General features: G+C 34.9%; 2 protein-coding genes across 4 annotated transcripts in view; one reads left to right on the forward strand and one right to left on the reverse strand.

The window, feature by feature from the left end:
- The window catches only part of GTF2A1L (general transcription factor IIA subunit 1 like), a 43,065-nt gene extending 27,784 nt beyond the window's left edge, over nt 1-15,281 (forward strand). Inside the window, exons 7-9 of the mRNA XM_042981352.1 lie at nt 6,661-6,921; nt 7,870-7,959; nt 15,025-15,281. Coding sequence (XP_042837286.1) covers nt 6,661-6,921; nt 7,870-7,959; nt 15,025-15,132 — 459 coding nt within the window. The 3' untranslated portion in view covers nt 15,133-15,281. The remainder of the gene's footprint in view (nt 1-6,660; nt 6,922-7,869; nt 7,960-15,024) is intronic.
- Nucleotides 1-24,907, reverse strand: part of LHCGR (luteinizing hormone/choriogonadotropin receptor) — a 119,893-nt gene that overhangs the window by 41,632 nt on the left and 53,354 nt on the right. The window contains exon 11 of one of the 3 annotated variants that reach the window (XM_007084717.3): nt 23,069-24,853. The exons of the other annotated variants lie outside the window; for them this stretch is intronic. Within the exon in view, the coding sequence (XP_007084779.2) occupies nt 23,701-24,853 (1,153 nt within the window). The 3' untranslated portion in view covers nt 23,069-23,700. Of the gene's footprint in view, nt 1-23,068; nt 24,854-24,907 lie in introns of those variants that run through there. 3 annotated transcript variants of the gene reach the window in all.

Genomic DNA, 24,907 nt, shown 5'->3' on the forward strand with positions numbered 1-24,907 from the left:
CATTATGTGAATATATTCTATTACATTGCTTGATTTTTCATATGTTGAATCATCACTGCATTACAGGAGTAAATCCCACTTGGTCATGGTGTATGATATTTTTAATGTGTTGTTGAATTCTGTTTGTGTTAGTATTTTGTTTAGGATTTTTGAGGATTGGTGTTAATTCTTCTTTAAATGTTTGGTAGAATTCTCCAGTGGCGCCATCTCATTCTGGGAATTTCTTTGTTGAGAGATTTTTGATTACTAATTCTATCTTCTTACAGATCTATTCAGATTTTCTATTCATGATTCATTCTTGGTAAATTGTGTGTTTGTGGGAATTTGTTTCATCTTGGTTATCCAATTTGTTGGTATACAGTTCATAATAGTCTTCCATGAATAGTTTTATAGTATTATCTCATAATTGTTTTTATTTTGGTAAAATCAGTAGTAAAGTTCATTTCTGATTTTAGTTATTTGGGTTTATTTTTTTCTTCATCAGTGTAACAAAAAGCTTATCAATTTTGTTGATTGTTTTTAAAGAACTAACTCTTAGTTTTGTTGATTTTCTCCATTGTTTTTCTGTTCTTTATTTATCTTTGCCTTAATTATTATTTTTTCCTTCCTTAAAGTAGTTTTGGGCTTTGTTCTTCTTTTTCTAGTTCCTTCCAGTGGAGATTTAGGTTGTTAATTTGAGACTTTTCTTCTTTTTTAGTGTGAACATTCATAGCTATAAATTTTGCTCTTAGCACTGCTTTTGCTGCATCCCATAAATTTTGCTATGTTGCATTTTCATTTTTTTTTGTCTTAAGATATTTTATATCTTAAAAGACTGATTTTTTGTTTTGTATTTTTTCAAGTTTTTATTTAAATTCAAGTTAACATACAGTATAATATTAGTTTTATGTGTAGAACTTAAGTAATTTATCACTTACATACAACACCCAGTGCTCATCACTACAAGTGCACTCCTTAATACCCTTCATCATTTAACCCATCCCCTCACCCACCTCTTCTCCAGCAACGCTCGGTGTGTTCTCTGTAGTTAAGAGTGTTTTCTGGTTTGCCTCTCTTCCCTGCACCCTCACTATGTTCATAAAATTTTGCTTCTTAAATTCCACATATGAGTGAAGTCATATGGTATTTGTCTTTCTTTGACTGACTTACTTCACTTAGCATAATACTGTGTAGCTCCAACCACATGGTTGCAAATGGCAAGATTTCATTCTTTTTTATGGCTGAGTAATAATCCATTGTATGTATATATATCACATCTTTCTTCATTCATCAGTGGATGGACATTGGGCTTTTACCATAATTTGGCTGTTGGCAATGCTGCTATATATGCCAGGGTGCTTGTATACCTGCAAATTAGCATTTTTGTATCCTTTAGGTAAATACTTAGTAATGCAATTGCTGGATTGTAGGGTAGGTCCATTTTTAATTTTCTGAGCAATCTCTATATTGTTTTCCACAGCTTTTGTTTCCTGTGTTGTTAATTTTAGCCATTCTGACTGGTGTGGAGTGATACATCATTGTAGTTTTGATTTGTATTTTCCTCATGATGAGTGATGTTGAGCATTTTTTCATGTGTCTGGTAGCCATCTGGATGTCTTCTTTGGAAAAATGTCTGTATCTTCTGCCCATTTTTTAACTGGATTATTTTTTAGGTGTTGAGTTTTATAAGTTCTTTATAGATTTTAGCTATTAACCCTTTTTCAGATATGTCATTTGCAGATATCCTTTCCTGTTCCAAAGGTTGCCTTTTAGTTTTGTTGATTGTTTCCTTCACTGTGCAGAATCATTTTCTTTTGATGAAGTCCCAATAATTTATTTTTGCTTTTGTTTCCCTTGCCTCAGGAGACATACCTAGTAAGAACTTGCTTTGGCCAATGTGTTCTCTTCTAGATTTTTAAAAAAAATTTTATTTATTTGTTTATTTATTTTTAAATTTACATCCAAATTAGTTAGCATATAGTGCAACAATGATTTCAGGAGTAGATTCCTTAGTGCCCCTTACCCATTTAGCCTATCCCTTGTCTTACAACCCCTCCTGTAACCCTCAGTTTGTTCTTCATATTTATGAGTCTCTTACGTTTTCCCCCCTCCCTGTTTTTATATTATTTTTGTTTCCCTTCCCTTATGTTCATCTGTTTTGTCTCTTGAAGTCCTCGTATGAGTGAAGTCATATGATATTTGTCTTCTCTGACTGACTAATTTCACTTAGCATAATACCCTGCTGTTCCATCCATGTAGTTGCAAATGGCATATCTTCTAGGATTTTGATGGTTTCCTGTCTCACACTTAGGTATTTAACCCATTTTGAATTTATTTTTGTGTATAATGTCAGAAAGTGTTTCAGTTTCATTCTTTTGCATGTTGCTGTCCAGTTTTCCCAACACCATTTGTTTAAGAGACTTTTTTCCATTGTATATTCTTTCCTGCTTTGTTGAAGATTAGTTGACCACCACATTAATAAAAGAAAGAATATGAAACCTGTGGTTCTCTTAATAGGTGCAGAACAAGCATTTGACAAAGTACAACATCCATTCATGATAAAAACTGTCAACTAAGTAGGGATAGAGGGAACATACCTCACCATAACAAAGGCCATATGTGAAATAACCCACAGCTAATATCCTTATTGGGGGAAAAATTGAGAGCTTGGTCAGAAGCAAGACTAGGATGTCTACTCTCACCATGGTTATTTAACGTAGTTCTGGAAGTCCTGGCCTTAGCAAGCAGCCAAAAAAAAGAAATGAATCAAAATTCACAAGGAAGAAGTAAAACTTTAACTATTTGCAGATAACATGATAGTCTGTATAGAAAATGCAAAAGGTTCCACCAAAAAATTGAGAACTGATCTATGAATTCAGTAAAGTTGTGGATACAAAGTCAACATACAGAAGTCTGTTGCATTTCTATCACCAATAATGAAGCAGCAGATAGAAATGAAGGAATTGATCTCATTTACAATTGCACCAAAGACCATTGGATACCTAGGAATAAACTTAACCAAAAAGGTAAAAGATCTGTACTCTGAAAACTGTAAAACACTTATGCAAGAAACTGAAGATGACACAAAGAAATGGAAAAATATTCCATGCTAATGGATTGGAGAACAAATACTGTTAAAATGTCTTTACTACCCAAAGCAATCTACACATTTAAAGCTATCCCTATCAAAATATCACCAGCATTTTTCACAGAGCCAGAACAATCTTAAACTTTGTATGAAACCACAAAAGAGCCTGAATAGCCAAAGCAATCTTGAAAAATAAAAGCAAAGATGGAAGCATTACAATTCTAGACTTCAAGCTATATTATAAAACTGTAGTGATTAAGACAGTATGGTACTGTTACAAAAACAGACACACAGATGAATGAAACAATAGAACACCCAGAAATGAACCCACAACTATATGGCCAAGATTGGTTATTTGTTTATTTCTTGTTTTTGAACCATTGACTTTTTGAGTCTGTTGTTTAATTTCCACATCTTGTGTATTTTCCGGTTTTCCTTCTTTCCATTGTGGTCAGAAAAGATACTTTGCATGATTTCAGTCTTTTTAAATATTGAGATTTGTTTTGTGGCCTAACATATGGTCTTTCTTAGAGAATGTTCTGTGTGAAGTTGAGAAAAATGTGTATCCTGCTATTGTTGGGTGGCATGTTGTGTATATGTCTGTTAGGTCCAACTATACTTATGTCTATATTATATGTCCATAATATTCAAGTTCTTTATTTCCTTATTGATATTCTGTCTGGTGGTTCTATTCATTTTTGAAAGTGGGGTATTGAAGTCTCCTACTATTATCTTAGAGCCATCTATTTTTCCCTTATATTCTGTCAGTGCTTGTTAGATACATTTAGGAGCTATGATATTTGGTGCAGATATGTATATAATTGTTACATCTTGGTGAATTGATTATTTTTTTGATTGTATGCTGTTTTTCTTTGTTTTTTTTTTTTCTAATTGTGTTTCACTTAAAGTCTATTTTGTCTGATAATAGCATAACTATCCCAATTCTCTTTTGGTTAATATTTACATAGAGTATCTTTTTCCATTCTTCTCATTTCAACCTATGTGCATCCTTAGATCTAAAGTGAGTCTCATAGACAACATAGTATCTATTCTGCCAATTTGTGTCTTTTGACTGGGGTGTTTGGTCCATTTACCTTTAAAGTAATTACTGATAGTGAAGGGCTTTTGCCATTTTGCTGCTTGTTTTCTGTGTGTCTTTTAGCTTTTTTGCCCCACATTTTCTCTCTTACTGTCTACCTTTGTATATAGTTGATTTTGGAGTGACAAATTTTGATTCCCTTTTCATATCTTTTTGTGTGTACTCTATAGGTATTTTCTTTGTGGTTACCATGGGGATTATTTATGGCATCTTAAAGTTATTAGAATCTATTTTGAACTGATACCAACTCAACTTTTATCTCATAAAAAAACTCTGTTCCTCTTTAGCTCTGCCCTCCCTCACTTTGTTATTGATATCCCAAATTATATCTTTATGTATTGTGTTCCCCTTAATATAGATTTATAATTATAAATATGTTTTTATCTTTTAAATCTTATATGGGAATAAGAAGTAGAATTATAAATAAAATTATAATACTGGTTTTTATATTTGTCTATGTATTTATCTTTACCAGAAAATTTTATATTTTTGTATGGCTTTGAGTTACTATCTAATTCCCTTTCATTTCAATTTAAAGGATTCCCTTTAGCATTTCTTGTAAGGCAGGTCCAATGGTAACAAACTCCTTCAGCCTTTATCTTAGAATGCCTTAATTTTTCACTGATTTTTGCAGGACAGTTTGGCCAGATATAGAATTCCCAGTTGACAGTCTTTTAGCCCTTTAAATACATATCATCCTACTGCCTTCTGGCCTTCAAAGTTTCTGCTGAGAAATCTGTTTGTTACTTTATTGAGGATCTCTTGTATATGATGAGTTTCTTTTTATTGCTGTTTTAATTAGTACTGTTTTAAAATTTCAATTTCTATTCATTTATTGCTACTATATAGATATACAATTAATTTTTGTAAACTGACTTATATTAGTCTGAATGTTTGTGTCCCTGAAAGGTGGTGGTAATTAGGAAGTGGAGCCCTTATGAATGGGACTAGTTGCCATATAAAAGAGACTCCACAGAATTCTGTAGCCTCTCTACCATGTGCGGACACAGTGAGTAGGCACTGCCTGTGAACCAGGAAGTGGGCTCTCACCAGATACTGAATCTACTGATGCCTTGATCTTGGGCTTTCTAGCCTCTAGAACTGGAAGAAAAAAAAAATCTCCATTGTTTATAAGCTACCTAGTCTATGGTATTTTGTTATAGCAGCTCAAATGGCTGAAGACAATTTCCTTATCCTTTTAATGTCTTGAGAATCTATGGCAACACTCCTTTAATCCCTAGTATTATTTGTTTCTTTTCTCTCTCTCTCCTTTTTATTCTTTGTCAGTCTGGCTAGAGGGTTATCAATTTTATTGATCTTTTTAAAGAATGAACTTTGTCTGACTTAATTTTTTTCTATGCTCAATTTCATTTATTTCTCTTTTTATCTTTATTATTTTCTCTTTTGCCAAGAGCTTAATTCAGTCTTCTCTTTTTAGTTACTTAGGGTAGAATTTTAGGCCATTGATTGAAACTTAATTCTTTTTTAATATGATCATGTAATGCTGTAAATTTCCCTCTAGGCATTGCTTTAGCTACATTTCATAAGTTCTGAAATGTTATGTTTTTGTTTGCATTCAGTTAAAATTATGTGCTGCTTTCTCTCATGCCTTACTCTTTGATCCATGGGTATTTAGAAATGTAATATTAAATATCAGGGGATTTTTCCAGATCTTTCTGTTACTGATTTCTGGTTTAACTCCTTTATGCTTAGAGAACATACTTTGTGTGTCTTAATTTTTTCAGGGTTTGTTTTTTAGAACCTAGAATATGGTCCATCTTGGTGAACATTCTGTGTGCTCTTTAAAAGTGTGTATTTTGCTATTTTGGGGTGGAGTATTCTATGTCAATTAGGTTAAATTGTTTGATTGTATTTTTCAGGTCTTTTACATCCTTACTAAATTTAAGTCTACTTTTCTGTTGATCACGGAAAGAGGAATGTTGAATTCTCTATAATTAGATTTGTCCATTTTCCTTTTCAGTTCTGTCCATTTTGATTCGTATTTGTCCTTTTGTGCTTAGCTTATTTCAGCTAGTTCAATCCTTTATGTTTTTTAATTTATATAGTGAGCATGATGTCACTTGTCCTTTCTACTCCACCGAATTATTGTTTAAAATAAAATGAAATCGTTAAAACCTAATAGGTACTGTGTAAAGTTAAGGTGGTATGTATAAAAATTGGCAATTATTACCTGAAACTAGTGAGCTTGGGATTCTCCCTTTCTCTCTGCCCCTCCCCTGCTTGCACTTTCTCTCCCAAAATCAATAAATAAACTTAAAAAAAATTAAAAAAAATATTCCCATGTTGCATAGACATTCTGGGATTGTTCTAGAATTCAAAATTAGAGAACATATATAGGAAAGGAAGGAAATATGGAACAGAAATCTATTTTAAGATCACTTGTGAAATGTTTAAGTAATTTTATATTTCATGTGATTCAATGTTATATACTTTTTGACTTGAAAAACTTTATTACATTTCATTCTCTTTCTAGGAGTCTAATTCTCAGATGGATTTAAGCAATCAGGTAACTGATGATGATATTAATGAGATAATTCAAATAGATGGAACCGGTGATACATCTTCCAATGATGAAATAGGAAGTACAAGAGATGTAGATGAGAACGAATTTCTGGGGATTGTTGAGGCAGGAGACCTGAAGGTACTTGAAGAAGAAGCTGACAGTATATCAAATGAAGATTCAACTGCCAATAGTAGTGATAATGAAGACCCTCAAATAGACGTTGTAGAAGAGGTGAGAATCACTTTTGAGATGAAATTTTTAAAATTATAGCATTTGTATTTTAATATACTTTGCACTTTAATATAAAGTATATTAAAGTATACTTTAAATCAAGAGGAATAACAATTAAGGTTAACTCTGTGTTTAGTCTTTTAAAATGAGACTTATTTGCACCCTAATATTTAAACTTGTAAACTATAATTCAAACTAGTATTAAGTATTTGGGAATTGGCCACTCTATTTGTTGGTCTTAATTTTTTTTTTAACGTTTTATTTATTTTTGAGACAGAGAGAGACAGAGCATGAACGGGGGAGGGGCAGAGAGAGAGAGGGAGACACAGAATCGGAAGCAGGCTCCAGGCTCCGAGCCATCAGCCCAGAGCCCGATGCAGGGCTCGAACTCGCGGACTGCGAGATCGTGACCTGAGCTGAAGCCGGACGCTTAACCGACTGAGCCACCCAGGCGCCCCTATTTGTTGGTCTTAACTAGAGATAGTGGGAGTTTAAAAGATGGGAGTAGAGGTACAGAAGGCCGCCAGGTTAGAAGCATGCAATGTCTGCTTTGATTCTGATAGATGAGGTAAAATTTTTGTGGAATGTGGTAATTAGGAAGCATGTATGTAGTACTGTCATTTATGGTGGCCTTAAGGATGTGCCAGGTACCATACTTAGGTCTTACCTATCTTACGTTATTTAACATTCCCACCACCCTATCTATGGGCCTTATTACCAACCTCATTTAACATATGACAAAACTGAGATATGAGGAGTTTTAATAAATTGACAAAGGTCAGTCTTATAGTTATTATGTGACCAAGCTGGGATTCAAACTCAGGCTATTTGACTTTTTCAGTACGATACTATTCTCTCCCCAAGTTCCCTTATTTCTATGTGTATCTCTGTCTTTAAAAAATTCAGAGCATCATTAAATTCCTTAATGTAACCGTCTTTCATCTTTAGGACCCTTTAAATTCTGGAGATGATGTTAGTGAGCAGGATGTGCCAGACCTGTTTGACACGGATAATGTAATTGTCTGCCAGTATGACAAGGTACCATATTCACCTTTTAGACTTTGGGTTTATTAATTGCATTTATGGTAGAAAGCTATGTAAAATGATGGAAAATAAGATGATGAGTTACAGTTCACACTTAATCTTGAAAAAGCTAATTAATTATATATATTTTGTGTCTAACACTGCGCTGTGTGGTCTCAGAGATAGCAAAAAAGTGATAGTTCTTGAGAATTATCTTATTGAAACAAGATTGTTTCTGATTGAAACAGGATATTTCTATATGTAATAAAAGAATGGTGTACAATAAGATGGTAGGTAAATCAGAAGCTAAAATATGTGACAGGCAAATCAAATGCTAAAATATGTGACATATGAATCAGATGCTAAGATAAGTGGCATGTAAATCAAATGCTAAGATATGTGGCACAGACAGTAAGTCCAAAAAGTAGCTAGGAAATGTAAGAAATTGTTCATAGTTGGAGTTCTCCACAAATCCTTCATGGGTGATATGGAACTCTGAAATAGGTCTTAAATGATTTGTAAGATATAGATAAGTGTGGAGAGTAGACATTCTGAGTAGAACAGCTTGATAAAAGAAATGAATGCATGTAGAATGTACAAGGGACAGTGAAGAGGCAGCTCTGCTTTGAATAAAGTGTTCTTTTGGATGTATTAGGAAATGAGGCTGGGTTGGGGACAGAGTTCACAGCAGATGGGAAAATCTAGAATCCTGGTAGGAGAAATTGAAACGATTTGGTGGACATTAGCATTCTGAGAATGTTACTGAAAAAATTATAATTGGGTTTAAAACTGGCCATATTTGCTTATTAAGCAGAGGCAAATGGTAAGAACAGGGATAGCACAGAAATGAAGTAATGAGAGCCCAGGCTAAGGATGGCAGTGTAGAACATAGAAGAGTCAGGGATGGTGATGGAAGAATCAAGGGGACTTGATGATTAGTTGGACATTAGAAAATGATCAACAAAGAGAGTTGAAGGTGTGTCAGTTTTCAAACATAGAATTTAATTTAGAAGAAATTCAACTTTAGCAACTAAAATATAATACTGCTTTTTCTTCTTCTTAAATACTCTGTGATTATGTAGTAGAATGGCCAGCTTTTGTCTTTTTTTTTTTTTAATTTTTTTTTTTCAACGCTTTTTTATTTATTTTTGGGACAGAGAGAGACAGAGCATGAACGGGGGAGGGGCAGAGAGAGAGGGAGACACAGAATCGGAAACAGGCTCCAGGCTCCGAGCCATCAGCCCAGAGCCTGACGCGGGGCTCGAACTCACGGACCGCGAGATCGTGACCTGGCTGAAGTCGGACGCTTAACCGACTGCGCCACCCAGGCGCCCCCAGCTTTTGTCTTTAATTCATGCATATTTACATCTTTTTTTTTTAGCAGCTTTGAGATATAATTCACATACTATACAACTCACATATTTAAAGTGTACAATTTAGTGGTTTTGTATATTCATGAATATGTGCAGCTGTTAACATAGTCAGTTTTAGAACATTTAATCACCTCAGAAAGAAGCCCTATTCCCTTTAGTTCTCACCCCCATATTTCCCTGTTTCCTCCGATCCCCACCCCTGGCCTAAGAAATCACTAATCTACTTTCTGTCTCTTTAGATTTCCCTATTCTGGAGTTTCATATGAAAGGAATCCTATAATATGTGGTCTTTTGTGACTGGCTGCTTTTACTCCATACAGTGTTTCAAGATTCATCCATATCATAGCATGTGACAGTTCTTCATTCTTTTTTATTGCTGAATACTAGTCCATTGAGTACATATACCACATTTTGTTTATCCATTCATCTGTTGATGGACATTTGGATTGTTGCCATTTTTGGCTATTATGAAGAATGCTGCTTTAAACATTCACATAGAAGTTTTTGTGTGAACATATATTTTTATTTCTCTTGGAAATTTCTGGGTTATGTGGTAATAGTTTGAGGGGCTACCAGACTGTTTTCCAAAGTGGCTCTACCATTTTCCATTCCCACCAGCAGTATATGAGGGTTTAGATTCCTCCACATTCTCACTAATGCTTGTTATCTGACTCTTTGATTCTAGCCATCCTAGTTGGTGTGAAGTGGTATCCCATTGTGGTTTTGATTCGCATTTCCCTGATGACTAATGCATATTTACATCTTTGCCTTTTTTTCGGTAACAATTCCAATATACTCAAGAGAAATAGGGGATGGTGTTTTGAATTGTTATAAAAATAAATCCTTTTCTCTAAAGATAAGATTGTTTTCTCCTTTATAACATTTCATATAGATAGAAAATGGCAATTTAGATGCTGGTAAACATAAGCATATGAAGAAATAGGTAATATAAAAGAGAGCGTTTCTTAGTTTGAAACTTATTTTTGTTTCTTATAAGCAGTGTATTGCCTTCCATGAAGAAAACACTAAGGCACTAAGTTATGTATGCATTCCATAGAGTCACAGAGAATTTTCTAGACTGTTACGGATATAGTATCCTTTGTTATACTGCATTGTGGGCAATAGCTTGTAATTAATTACATAGTGCTGTACTTTTCAAAGTGTTTTCTCCTACATTGTCTTTTACCTCTTAACCACTTTTGGGGTACACAGGAGTGATATTAGGTGTATAGTGCTAACAAATCTAGTTGTTTGAGAGTCCTAACTGAGAGTTATTTTAAAAACAGTACTAAATGTTTTAAACCATGGCACTGGGGAGTCCTTGAATTGGTCTTAAAAGGGACTGGTGAAGTCAGAAGATAGCTAGCAAAGAAAATGTATCTATAAGGTCAAAGTGGGATGGCAGGGACCACTGCCAACAGTGGATTTTTATGAAAGAGTATCTTCCCAGTTCTTGTTCAAGTAGTATTTAATATAACCAAACTCAAGTAAATTGAAAGACTTTTCAGTAGTCTTTTAAGATCTTTTACTAGTCAGCATGTTTTGAAGGCCAATAGTATCACTTTGTCTGGGAGAGTTCCAAATGCAGGATTTTGAGTCTTATCCCAGGGTACTGGATCAGAATGTGCATTTTAACAAGACCCTGAGGTGATTTGCATGCTTATTAAACTTTGGGAAGTGCTGTTTTTGTTTTTGTTTTTAGTATATCTTATCTGGCTTTGACTACCATATGGAATTTACCTTTAAAATTTATAAGTTAACAATTGGGGAAAGCTTTGAAAGTATTAAGGTGTGCTATGAAAAAGGGTTAAATGAAGGTCATTGGTCACCATGCTGAGTGAGAATTAAAGGATACAGTAATGTTATTTCAGAGGCTTAGAGAATGACCAAGATTAGTATAAAGGTTAAAGTAATAATGATATATAGGGAAGATTAATGGTGAAATGAAACCTTTTACTATAGATGAGAGTGTTCTATGCCATAAATAGGACACTATAGTGCATTGTAAAACCATTTGAATATGTTGTATCTTCATGTAACAGTTTGGCAAACTTTAGTTTATAGCTGTCCTTGTCTATTAGATGCTGGTACAATGAGTAATTGCTATGTAACACAGTATGTTTCTCTTTAAATATATATGCTGTTTTCCGAATAGATACTGTATACACATATGTTAATCAAAACACTATAAAAGGTATACCATGAAGTCTGGTTCTTACTCCTTCACTACTTATGCTGCCTACCAATAGCTTCTTGTCCCTTCTTTGAGCGTAAAAAAAAAAGTAACCAGATACACTAGTTTCTTAATATATTTACAGGGTCTTTTTATTCAAATACAAACCTGAAAGATAGCCTAGACAACACTCTACTCTACACCTTGTCTTTTAAGACATCAACAATATATCTTGGAGATCTTCGTGCTAATATTTTTATAGCTATTATATAATATTCTACTGCAGAATTATTAAAATTTATTTTACCAATCCCCAACTGATGAATATTTGAGTTATTTTTCAGTCATTTGCTATTGAATGATCACATCTATAATACATCTCCTATGTGTGCAGTTATATCTATTAAAAAAAATCCCCAGTGGGGTACCTGGCAGGCTCAGTCAGTAAAGCATGCAACTCAGTCTTGGGGTTGTAAGTTCAAGTCCCACATTAGGTGTGGAGATTACTTAAAAATAAAATCTTAAAAAAAAAAAAAATCCCCAGAAATGGTATTACTGGGTCAAAGGGCAAGTGTATTTGGTCAGATATTGCTAAATTGCTCTCCTAGACTATCTTCCAGTATATATTCCCATTACAATATTTGAGAGTGCTGCTTTTCTTACAGCTTTGCCAATAGAGTGTAATAAAATATTTGGATCTTTGCTGTTATAAAAAGTGAAAATGATGTCTTGGTGAAAATTTTAACTTCTCATGTTTTTAAGGGCCATTCATAGTTACTTTTATGTGAACTGCTTGTTCATAACATTTATCTATTTTTTTTAAACAATTGGATTATTGGTCTATTTATTGATTTCTAATAGCTCTGTATTGTTTTGGGGAAGATTGGCTCTTGGTATATGCAGAAATGCTTTTCCTCAGATGTTTGCTTTCAGTGCTTTTTCTTTCTTTGATACAGATGTTATATTTGTCAACCTTAATTTTTATGGCTTCTGATTTTGAGTCATAATACAAAGTTCTTTCTTAAAATTTTAAATGGATTCACTTATGTTTTCTTCTAGTATTTCTTTGGTTTCTTTTTAAAAATATAAGTTGTTTGATTTGGTGTTTATCTTGGAGTATAATGTAACGTATGATTCTGATATTTTTTTCCAGGTGGCTATTCAGTTTTCCTAATTACTGAAAAGTCTATTTTGTCCACACGAATAAGAAAATGATTCCTTTATCATCTACTAAATTTCTCTCTATATTTGGGTCTACTACTTGATTTTCCATTTTGTCTCATTGGTTTGTCCATTGGCTTATACTACCTTGATTTAATTATTAAGATTTGTAATATCTGGTAAAGTTAGTACTTCTTCATGAAGCCAAGTGAGGAGAATATTTCAAAGAGGAGAGAGTGTTGAATGGTGTAGATCAGTATTTTAAAAATTTATTCTTAGCTATTTTATCTCTTTTGTTGTTATGGTAAAAAGGCTCTTTCTTTGTATCTTCTGACCAGTGCTTGTATGCATGAAGGCTATGAGTTAATGTGTATTAATTTTGTATGAATAGTGAATTCTTATTTAGTAATTTTTAATTGGTTATTTTAGGTTTTTCAGACATGCAATCATTGCATCTGCAAGTCTTTATCTTTTCCAATTTTTATATTTCTGCTTCTTTCTTCTTGTCTACTTGCATTGGCTAGTGTCAGTTGTACTTTCTTTCCTCTTACCTAATAGTATTAGGTAGGACCTCTGGAGTAAAAACTCGGATGATCTTTGTCTGTGGGATTTCAGTGGGATTACTTTTAGGGTTCCCCACTAACCACGAAGACAGTTTTATGCTGAGGTGGAGGTGTGTGTGTGTGTGTGTGTGTGTGTGTGTGTGTGTGCGCGCGCGCGCGTGCGTGTATAGGATGCAGTATTTGATTCTTATTGAGTTAAAAAAATCTAAAATGCATTAATTTATCAAATACTTTGTCAGCATCATTGGAGTTTATTATATGATTTATCTCCTTAGGTCTAGTAATATAGGTGTTATATTAATAAATTCCAAATATTGAACCATTGTTGCATTTCTAAATAAATGTCAGCGTCATTGGAGTTTATTATATGATTTATCTCCTTAGGTCTAGTAGTACAGGTGTTATGTTAATAAATTCCAAATATTGAACCATTGTTGCATTTCTAGAATAAATAAACTATTTATGCACTATTTCTAGAATTAAGTTACTAGAATGAGCTGTTGCTGCTGCTACTGTTCTCCAGATACTATTACCTGTGCTGAGTTCAGGATTCTGTGTCACTGTTGTGTTCCCAGGGACTTTTAAAGATATGTTCTAGTGTAAATTTGGGAGTCAAACTCAGAGAAGAGATTTTCCATTAATAGGATTTTTTTCCCCACACAAATAGGAGTTTTGCATTTATATTTTCTTATGTTTCACAAAATAAAGCTGAATACTGGTCACAGACTTTTCTTCTTTGATTTGACTATTTGCAGTAAATAAGTGGGTTTAATTTTTACCTTTGATTTCAGATCCTACATTTATAAGGTTTTTAAATAGTCACTTGTGGTTTACCCAGAGGTAACAATGATTTTACGGTTTCTTACCTCTTGAGGTAGTAGGATTTTCTAGTTTTTATTTTGTCCGTAAATAGACTGATTTATTAGATCCAAGGAACTGCCAGTGGAATCTAATAGATTATAAGCTTTATCTTCTGGTCTTGCTCAGCGCTTTACTGTGAATTTCTCCTTCAAAATGAAAGTCCTCTTTTTTTCATTCCTGATAATATTAACTACATCCTCTCTATTTATTCCTTTGTAGACATACTGAACTCTTTGCTGTTCTTGATCAGTCCAGGTATCTCCCTCCTCAGGGCTTTTATGCTTCTGTTCCCTTTGCCTGGAATGCTCTCTAGTCAATATCTTCTTGGCTTTAACCTTTACCTTCTTTAAGTCTTTGCTCAAATGTTAGCTCAGAAGTCAGGCCCACCCTAATGTCTTACTTGCAATTGTAACCCACCTTTGTATTTGCGGTCTTCCTTTTCCTGCTCTATTTTTCATAGCACTTAGTGTCTTTTAATATTCTTCATAATTTAGGTATCTATTAGGTTTCTGTTTCCTCCATACTTACTAAAATGTACACTACTCAAAGGTAGGAATTTTTCCAGTTTTTACAAAGTAATATATAAAAAATGTGAATTTTTATGACTATACATATGTTTTTGTTTTTTAAACTGATATATCTGTGGTGCCTAAAACAATGTCTGACAGACACATAGGAATCCAAATATTTGCTGAATGAATCAATACTATCTTGAGGTGGTTTTATTTATTTTTTTTTATTATATGAAATTTATTGTCAAATTAGTTTCCATACAGCACCCAGTGCTCATCCCAAAAGATGCCCTCTTCAATGCCCATCACCTACCGTGAGGTTTTATTTTTAAAGAACTCCCATTTAGAGTCAGAACAATCCCATGTTATGTGCAAAGTATTGTAAATTATCCTTTAATTTGTAAAATTAATTAATTTAGACTATTTTCTCCCTCCAGATTCATCGAAGCAAGAACAAATGGAAATTCTATTTGAAAGATGGTGTTATGTGTTTTGGAGGGAGAGACTATGTATTTGCAAAAGCCATTGGTGATGCAGAGTGGTAAAACTTATGAGCTCTATACATCATAAACATCAGTAGGACTATATTATGTATTGTCAAACTTATTTTTATTTTAAATATAGTCCAGTTCAGAGCTGCTCAAATTTTTAGTTCACTGTATGGAATTTAATAAAATTATAATTCAGATGGAGATACAGATATACAATTTTATATTTCTTTCCTTTTTTTAAAGCCTTCATTGTCTGTGCCATTATGAATCATAGATGAATCAGACATGATGGAGCATGAAGAAATATCACATTTCTTTAATGTTAAAGTAAAATTTTTTTTTTTTTAAATTTTTTTTTCAACGTTTTTTATTTATTTTTGGGACAGAGAGAGACAGAGCATGAACGGGGGAGGGGCAGAGAGAGAGGGAGACACAGAATCGGAAACAGGCTCCAGGCTCTGAGCCATCAGCCCAGAGCCTGACGCGGGGCTCGAACTCACGGACCGCGAGATCGTGACCTGGCTGAAGTCGGACGCTTAACCGACTGCGCCACCCAGGCGCCCCAAAGTAAAATTTAAATCATATTCCAATTCTCCTTCATGGTAAAGTCAGCATCAGTTATTAGATTGGGGCTAGTGTCCTACCATTTCTCCCTAAACCATGTTACAACAGATCCTGGAGAATCTTGTAAGTAGAGGGATAGTCAAGAAGCTTCTCTAGGTCTTTGGTCTACACTCATCACTAGTGATGTATTGATTGTATAAGCCCAAATGGTCCCTTGGAAGCAGATGTCTCTGTTGAGCCTATATTATACTTGAACATGGAAATCTTTGCTGAGGCCAGGATCCCTGGAGTTAAGGATCTGCCTCTCTAGGCTTATCATGTGGCTAGGCCATTCTTCATCATATGTTGCTATCTCCCTGAGAGTTGTGAGGAAGTGGTTAGTTCCCATTCTACTTCTTGAAACTTCAGACTTCTGTCTTCTTAGTCATGGTGGGTTTTTCTCTATCCCTGTTTTTTTTTTTTTTTCCTCTTTTTCGAAACAGTGGAAGACCGGTTTGCATTCTCTTTCCCCCTGAAAGACACTATCTCTCTTCCTTTGCTCTCCCAGGGAATCCCCTCATTCAGTTTAGGTTTTCCAAAGTAAAAGTCAAGAAGAGATGCATTCTTCAGGAACCTTCTGTTTTGGTCAGGCAATCTCATTTGACACAGAAAGACCTGGATAACTGTCTTAAAATCAGGGAGAGAAAATGCAATGCGCAATAGGTCTCATTTTCCTGCAGCAGTAAAAACAAAGCAAACTGATATCTTAGTAAGCTGTTCGGTAATATTCTTTTCCTTAGTAGATTCAAATTCCTCAAAGGAACATTTCCCCATCATTCTGCTTCTCTTAACAGGTAGAGTATACATGGTCTCTAAGATCCTGGTTTTGGCCCTAATTGGTGTTCTCCAGGATAGTAACTCTCATACAAAAACCGGTAGTGAAATGAGTAGGTAATGGTCTCTGAAACCTCCCAAGGATTAGATACTTGGGTTTGGGTGGTCACAGGGCGAATTCCTCATTTCTTTTTCAGAGGCAATCCCATTTGAAGAGTTTAATTTATTCCAGTACTTGTCCTGTCCTACCCAAGGGACTCAGCTACTGGTAGATCTTTTCAAAATCTGCATTCATCTCTTCTGGTTCTTGAACAACATTTGTGGGGTGCTGTCTTTGGCCTAAAGTTGGCAGCTGCAGGAGGATTCAGTTAGTACTAGTGTTGCACTTCTAACCAGATTTGCCAGCTATGCCCTCTTCATCCTCAGAGTGATTGTCCCTTTCCCTATGACCACTGCTATCCCAGATCCTTGTCTGGTTCTTGAGAACTTTGGGAGCTATGGGTTCTTTATGAATGTTGTCTACCATGAAATGTCTGTCTCTTCTACATGGAAGGCAAAAAGAGGGAACTCATTTGTTGTGTTTATTCCTGAAATGTACCCATCCAGGACTGAAGAGTATACTTTCTAGTGTTTTTCTTGCTTTCTTCCTCCCAGCATCATCCAATCATTCTGTACTTGTCCTAGACAAACTTTATTGCAAATTAAGGGTGGAATTTATTGACACGGTCCATTCACTTGGGAATTGGGGTTTAATGTGTTGGTTTAAGTGTTTGGGAGAGGCAATAACAGGTGTTTTTAAAATTTCCTTCCTCTTTTCCACTGTGGATTTTAAAATCTCACTTTGCCTCAGCAATTTTTTAAAAATGGTGTATCACAAATACTATTATTATATTGATTCTCTTTATTTATTTATGTGGTCCTCTTTATTTTTTATCATTAGAGAAAAAAGTCACACTTGCCCCATTTGTGTCTCTGCATGCCCTCAGGCCCCTGATCCTTTAAAATGCAAAAAATCAATTTAAAAGTAAGCTTACCACAAAACACAACAAAGCTAATAATCTTGGCATACTAATATAAATGATGATAGTTTTAGTGGTGGCTGCTAAGAGATTCTCTATTTTGGACCTGGTGCCCTTTTATTAGTCTCAAATAATCCTAGGAAAAAAATCCTACTTCTTGAGAAGTTGTCTAAATCAGTGATTTTCATTTCTTTTTTAGCCAGGATCTACACTAAGAAATTAACCAGTATATGTTTGCATGGATATAGACACACATAATACAAATTAAAGTTTCAGAAAATTATGCTTATCTTTAGCATGTAATGGCCTATATTTTCTGTTTGATTCTGTTCTATTGCATTAAAAATTGATGGTCTTGACCCACTAAATTGATTTCACTGCGTACTGATGAGTCATGACTCATAGTTAAAAAAAATATTACAGGGTGCCTGGGTAGCTCAGTTGGTTAAGCATCCGACTTAGGCTCATGTCATGCTTTCGTGGTTTGTGAGTTCAAGCCCTGCATCGGACTCTCTACTGTCAGTGCAGAGCCTGCTTCTGATCCTCTGTCTGCCTTTCTCTCTACCCCTCCCTGACCTCACACATGTTCTCTCTCTCTCTTAAAAAAACAAACAAAAAATGGGGCACCTGTGTGGCTCAGTGGGTTAAGCATCCGACTTTGGTTCAGGTCACAATCTCACGGTTTGAGTTCGAGCCCTGCATCAGGCTCTGTGTGTACAGCTCAGAGCCTGGAGTCTGCTTTGGATTCTGTGTCTCCTTCTCTCTCTGCCCTTCCCCCACTTGTGCTCTGTCTCTATCAAAAATAAATAAATCTAAAAAAATAAATAAACAAAAAAAACCCCTGTTAAATATTGTCAATTCATATGCTAAATAGAGCAAGACAAATCCTATTTAGTACATTTTAAAGAAAAAATTATTCTATAAATCCTACAGGTGGTATTTATCTGAGGTTTGGCTTTGATATGGTAATTAGTACTTTTACTCATTATGTCCAGGCTTGAGCATTTCTTGTTGTTTTTATAACGAAATTCCATAAGGTAGGTTCTAAGTTCTTGTAAATACAGTACCTTGGCAAATGTCATCCTATACTCTTTTATAAGTGGAGAAAGTATCTCTATTATAGAGGTTACAGTTTTCTGTGTTAAATGAAATTTGTGAAAGTATCATGTGTCCTAATTCCGATTTCAAACTTTTTCTCATGCTCACATCCTACAGTGCTTTCTTACATACTTTCCACCTTTCCCTGCAGGCTAAGAAGATCTTGCTGAATTTGTACAGTTAGTCTCTTAGGGACTGACTAACTGACCTTGCCTGGAATACATTCTTTACCTATTTTACTCAAGGTGCTATAATTTGTGCACATAATCATCTGCACAGCTCACACTCCACGGGGCAAAGAGGTTACAGTTCTGGCCGAAGCACTCAGTTTCAGTAATTTTAGTTGTGTAGGAAAATATATAACTCTAGAATGAATAGCAACATTTAATTGGAGTAGTGAGCTGGGGAATTTAGTGGGGATTTTCTTTTGACTCCTGTTATTAGGTCAATATTATGCTGTTTTCATGTAAATATACTCTAATATGCCATGTGGGAATTTTGTGATTTATAACTAGAAAGCTAAATTATAAATAGGAAGGCTATGGTAATAACTCTTAGGAAGAAACTCAATATTAATAAAATATTGGACATTTTGAAGAAGAGATTATTTCCAGTTAGGAACACATTTATTGAAATCTTTGTAACATAAAGATTCTTAATTTACATGTGGACTTAATACATTTTTAAAAACTATTTTTAAAAATATTTATTTTTGAGAGAGAGAGAGACAGAGTGTGAGTGGGGGAGGGGCAGAGAGAGAGGGAGACACAGAATCCAAAGCAGGCTCCAGGCTCTGAGCTGTCCACACAGAGCCCAGTGCGGGGCTCAAACTCACGAACCCTGAGATCATGTCCTGAGCCGAAGTCAGTTGCCCAACTGACTGAGCCACCTAGGTGCCCCTGGACTTAATACATTTCTGAGGAAACTAAAACCAAGCCCTTTATAGCAAATGTTAGGAATGGAGGACAAAGTAACTTTTAAAAATATGCTGTAAATTTAGATGAGTTATTCTTTATTAAATAATGCTTCTTAGTCATTTGGCAATCTGCCAATGATAATCTCTAGCATGGTATAAAACCCCCCCACAAGATAGAAAAAAATTTCTGGAGCGTTTGATTTTTTTATAATTTATGTATGAAGGATTACACAGATTAAGAATACAAATGCTTTCTATAAGACCATCTCATAAGGGAAATGCTTCTTCATAAGGATTTGTTTTATTTTTTAGTTGTAAAAGTGAATCAGCTGAAAAAAATGATTAATCACCTAATATTTGTAAGATTCTAGGATAGATATAGTGGGAGAAACAAGTGAAAGAGATGAGTGTATCACTAAAGCAATTTATAAGATAGGTGAAATAAGAGATAGATGTGTAAAGGTAGTAACACCCAGCTGTGTAGAATAAAAAATGAGTGAGAGGGACGACAAGTGCAAAAGAAGTCCAAAGAGAGACATCACTTTGGGTCACTTATTTATTGTCTACGCCCTGCTTTATTTCAGGTAAAGGAGGTGTCTTAAATTCCATGGATTAGGGAGAGGGTGAATTAAGAAGAGCTTGGTAGCAAAGATAAACCTGTGGCTGGGTCTTAAAGGGTGCCCAAGGAGGGCAGGTAAGGAAGAGGGTATTCCAGATGGTCCTAGTGGTATGGGTGCCAGAATGCAGAAGCATGGGGCACAGCTAAGGAAAGGCAAGTAGGACAATGTGTTGCCTGCAGAAGAAGAGCAGCAGATCAAGTGAGCAGGTTTTTGAGAATGAGTTCTGGAGCTCTTTGAATGTTAGGATAGGAGCTAAAACTTAAATTTATACATACTGATGAGCTGCTCAGGACTTTGGCATGTAAGTAGGATATTTGGAAGATTAATCAGTGGTGGATATGAGAGTATGGACATGGCAAAGATAGGATATGAACAAAAATGAAGGAGATTTGGTAGCACTTCTGAGGTAAGGGGGAATGGCCTGAAGTGTCTGTGTGACAGCAAGAATGCAAAATAAAGAATTGATGTGGAAGACATTTGAAAGGAACAGCTGGCGGGTCTTAGTGAGTGAAAAGATAGGATGAGGGAGATAGTAAACTGTAGGTCTATGTTGTAACTTACATTATAATGTAGAGAATAAAAATATTTGTGGAAAAGGCCATAAAAGTTATTTTCAGAGTATGTGTCCAAGTACCTTGGCTCAAAGAGTATTTAAGAAGACATAATTTAAGTAGTTTCTCCGCAAGGATATATTTTATTTTTTTGTTTTACCTTCTTCTTTTTTGCTTACTTAGTTCTTTTGGTTCTGGGATTTATGAATTAATCAAAAAGTTTATTGTGTATGTATGTAGCACACAACTAATTAGTATTCTCTCATATCACTGAGACAAATTCTAGAACACTAGCTTACCAGAGAGGATTGCATCTGTAAATGTAAAGAGTAAAGAGAAGTAACTAATTATACAGTAGAAAAGTCAGAAATGTGAAAAACATACAGAGAAGAGATACTTTGTAAATTTTATGAAATCTTTTATCTATTTGGATCACTTTGCACAATGACATAAAGGTTGAAGGTAGATTAAATACATAGTCTAGTTATGACTGTATATTTATATAATAAAATGTCAAAGGAGAGCTAAAAACTGGAAATAACCCAGATATCCATCAGTGGAAGAGTGGAAAACAGTGTTATATTCATATAACTTGGCAATGAAATGGAATGGACTATTCAACAATGAAAAGAAAACTACTAATTCAAACAACAGGCTGGATGAGTAGCAGAAGCATTGTGTTGAGTCAGAGAAGTCTTACACAGGAGTATATGCTGTATGATTCCATTTATATGAAGTTCTAGAACAGGCAAAACTAATCTATGGGGAAAAAATCAGAACCATTGTTACCATTGGGGTGGTGGTGGGAGTGAGGGACTAACAAAGAAGGGGCATGAGGAAACTTTCTGAAGGTGATAGTGTTCTATGTCTTCATAGAGGTTTGAGATCACATGGATGTATGCTATTGTCAAAACTAAGTGGTATGCTTGGTATTTGTCCATTTTACTATGTGTAAGTCTCACCTAAAATGTAAATAAATATTGAGCCTTGGTTAGTGATAACCATGCTGAAGTATATAGATAGGCTGATGAGTACTGATGTGTGCAACTTATTTTATTTTTTAATTTCTAATTTTTTTGCTTTCAAAATTTTAATTGTAATAAAATTTATTTTTTAGAGTAGTTTTAGGTTCACAGCAAGATTGGGTGGAAGGTACATAGATTTCCCATATACCCACTCCCCCTGCCACACAACACATGGCCTCCCCCGTTACCAATATCCTCTACAAGGGTGGCACATACCCTACAATTGGTGAACCTCTTTTGACTCATCGGAGTCCATAATTTACATAAGAGTTCACTCCTGCCATTCATTCTATGGATTTGGATAAATGTATAATGACCTGTATCCACCATTATAGTATCACACAAAGTTTTTAAACACTTTTAAAAAATTTTTAATTGAAGTAAAGTTGACCCTATAACATTATATTAGTTTCAGGTGTAAATCATAGTGATTTCACAGTTATATAAATTACAAAATGCTTACCAGGTAAGTGTAGTTACCATCTATCATCATACAAAGTTATTACAGTATTATCGACTCTATCCTCTATGCTGTACTTTTCTATGCCTGTGACCTATTTATTTTATAACTGGAAATATGTACCATTTTATCCTCGTCACCTATTTTGCTTATTTTGCCACCCTTCTCCCCTCTGGCAACAACCAATTTGTTCTTTGTATTTATGAGGAAGTTTCTTCAGTTTGTTTTGATTTTTAGAGTCCACACGTAAGTGAAGTCATATAGTATTTCTTTTCTCTGTCTGACTTATTTCACTTAGCATAGTACCTTTTTGGTCCATGTCTAGGTCCATCCATTCATGGATGACAAAACTTCATTCCTTTTTATGGTTGAGTAGTATTTCACTGTGTGTGTGTATTTTCCAAATCTTTTTTATCCATTCATCGGTCTGTGGATGCTTGGGTTGGTTCTATAGCTTGGTTATTGTAAATAATGCTTCAATAAACAAAGGGGTCATATATCTTTTCAAATTAGTGTGGTTTTTTTTTTTTGATAAATACCTAGAAGTTGAATTATTGGGTTGGATGGGATTTCTATTTGAATTTTTTGAGGAGCCCCATACCGTTTTACACAGTGGTTGCACCAATTTACCTTCCTACCAACAGTGGACAAGTTTTCCCTTTTCTCCACATCCTCGCCAACACTTGTTATGTCTTGTCTTTTTGAATGTAGTCATTCTCACATGTGTAAGGTGGTATCCCACTGTGGTTTTAATTTGCATTTCCCTTATGATTCGTGATGTTGAACATTTATTCATGTGTCTGTTGGCCATCTGTTTTATCTTCTTTGGAAAAATGTGTATTCAGGTTCTCTGCCCATTTTAAAATCAGATTATTTGATTTTTTTGATGTTGACTTCTTTATATATATATATTTGGATATTGATGCCTTATCAGATATATCATTTGCATATATTTTTACTTTTGCTTTCCTTGCCTGAGGATACTATCTGGAAAAGTATTGCTAAGGGCGATGTCAAAGAAATTACAGCCTATAGTTTCTTCTAGAAATTCTATGGGAGAAATTACATTTTAATTTTAATTTAGCTGCATATGGCTAGTGGCTACCAGATTGGACAGTGCATCTCTGCAGTGTGTTTTTCAAACTATCTGAGGAAAAGAACCAGTTATTTTAAATTTCAAATCTGTAATGGACTAATAAATTGCAGTAAAAATTACTACAAAGGTGAAATGAGAAAGAAGCAAAGATATGTAAAATACCACCTCATTCAAAAGCACTAGACTCAACAGACATTAAATTACTCTGTCAAAATTGCTAGAAATGTTTCTACACACTTTCAGTTTTTGTATTTTGTGTCATCATGTACCAATGACAAGTAGTTTTTAGATTGGCAATGGTCATGGACAACACTTTGAGCTAGGTAGATATCTTGTTTTTGCTCAATGTGCTTGAGAATAAATAGTTTCCTAACACCAACTCTTTATGTTAAAATTACTGGTACAGATTATTTTTTACATGTTTAAGCACTACTCAATAATGTGGTTACTGATAAAACAGTTAACATTCTTTATAGCAAGTTTTGTCTGGGATAGCTGTATATTGACAGTGCAATGTAGACAACTTCAGGGTGGACTGAGAAGGCTTATTTGATCCAGTGAAGCCATTTTTGCAGTTAGAGGTATAAGCCAAAAAATCCTTCCTTCTATAAAGTTCAGCCCGATGTTTACAGCAGCCAAATTTGCTCAGCAACAGAAAGAAATCCCTTTGGAATGCCTTTGTGAAAATCGCATACAGAAATGGATTGGCACAAGAATTGACAGGATAAAAAAGAACCAGTAAAACTTTAGAATTGGTTACTGTGATAAGGGGCACTTTGAAGGCAGCTGAGATGGCAAAAAAAGAGATAGGTGCCATGCAGGTGAAATCAGTGAAGATGAGGACTGCCATTTTCTTAGCAATTTTTTTATCTTTGTTGGTAGCCATCAGCTCTGGATTTTGAACTGCAAAATAAATTTTAATGTAGCAAGCACAAATGATGATGAAGGCCACCACATTGAGTATCAGGATGGTTAATATGTAGACTTGTGAGAGAGTGGTTTCCACATCCATGGGGAGGCAAATGCTGACCTTCATATAATTGCTGACACCCACAAGGGGCAACATGGCAACTAGAGTAGAAAAGAGCCATCCTGCAAGCATAATTGGAATGGCATGTCTTAAACGCAGCTTTTGGTCCAGCTGAATAGCATACGTTATAGTGTGCCATCTTTCTAGTGTGATAACTGTGAGTGTGTAGACAGAAAGCTCACTTGAAAATACAGTGAAAAAGCCAGCTGCACTACACCCATTCCCTGTCTGCCAATCTATGGCATGGTTATAATATTGTCCTTTGGTTTGGGAATCAACTGAGGCAATGAGCAGCAGATAGAGCCCCATGCAAAAGTCTGCAAAGGAGAGATTGCACATGAGAAAACGGGGCACTGTCAGTTTATAACGACTAGTCAGGAGAACAAAGAGGACAGTCACATTTCCCATGATGGCTAGGATATTAATAAGCCAAATCAGGACCCTAAGGAAGTCATAGCCCATAATATCTTCACAGGGATTAAAAGCATCTGGTTCAGGAGCACATCGGAGTGTCTTGGGTGAGCAGAAACCATAGTCATAATCCCAGGCACTCAGTTCACTCTCAGCAAAGATGGCAGAATAACTGTAAGAAGAATATTTTGTCTCAATGTAAACTTGAGATTTTCTATGATTCTTT

The sequence above is a fragment of the Panthera tigris genome, chromosome A3 (genome assembly GCF_018350195.1).
Source record: "Panthera tigris isolate Pti1 chromosome A3, P.tigris_Pti1_mat1.1, whole genome shotgun sequence".
Lineage (NCBI taxonomy): Eukaryota > Metazoa > Chordata > Mammalia > Carnivora > Felidae > Panthera > Panthera tigris.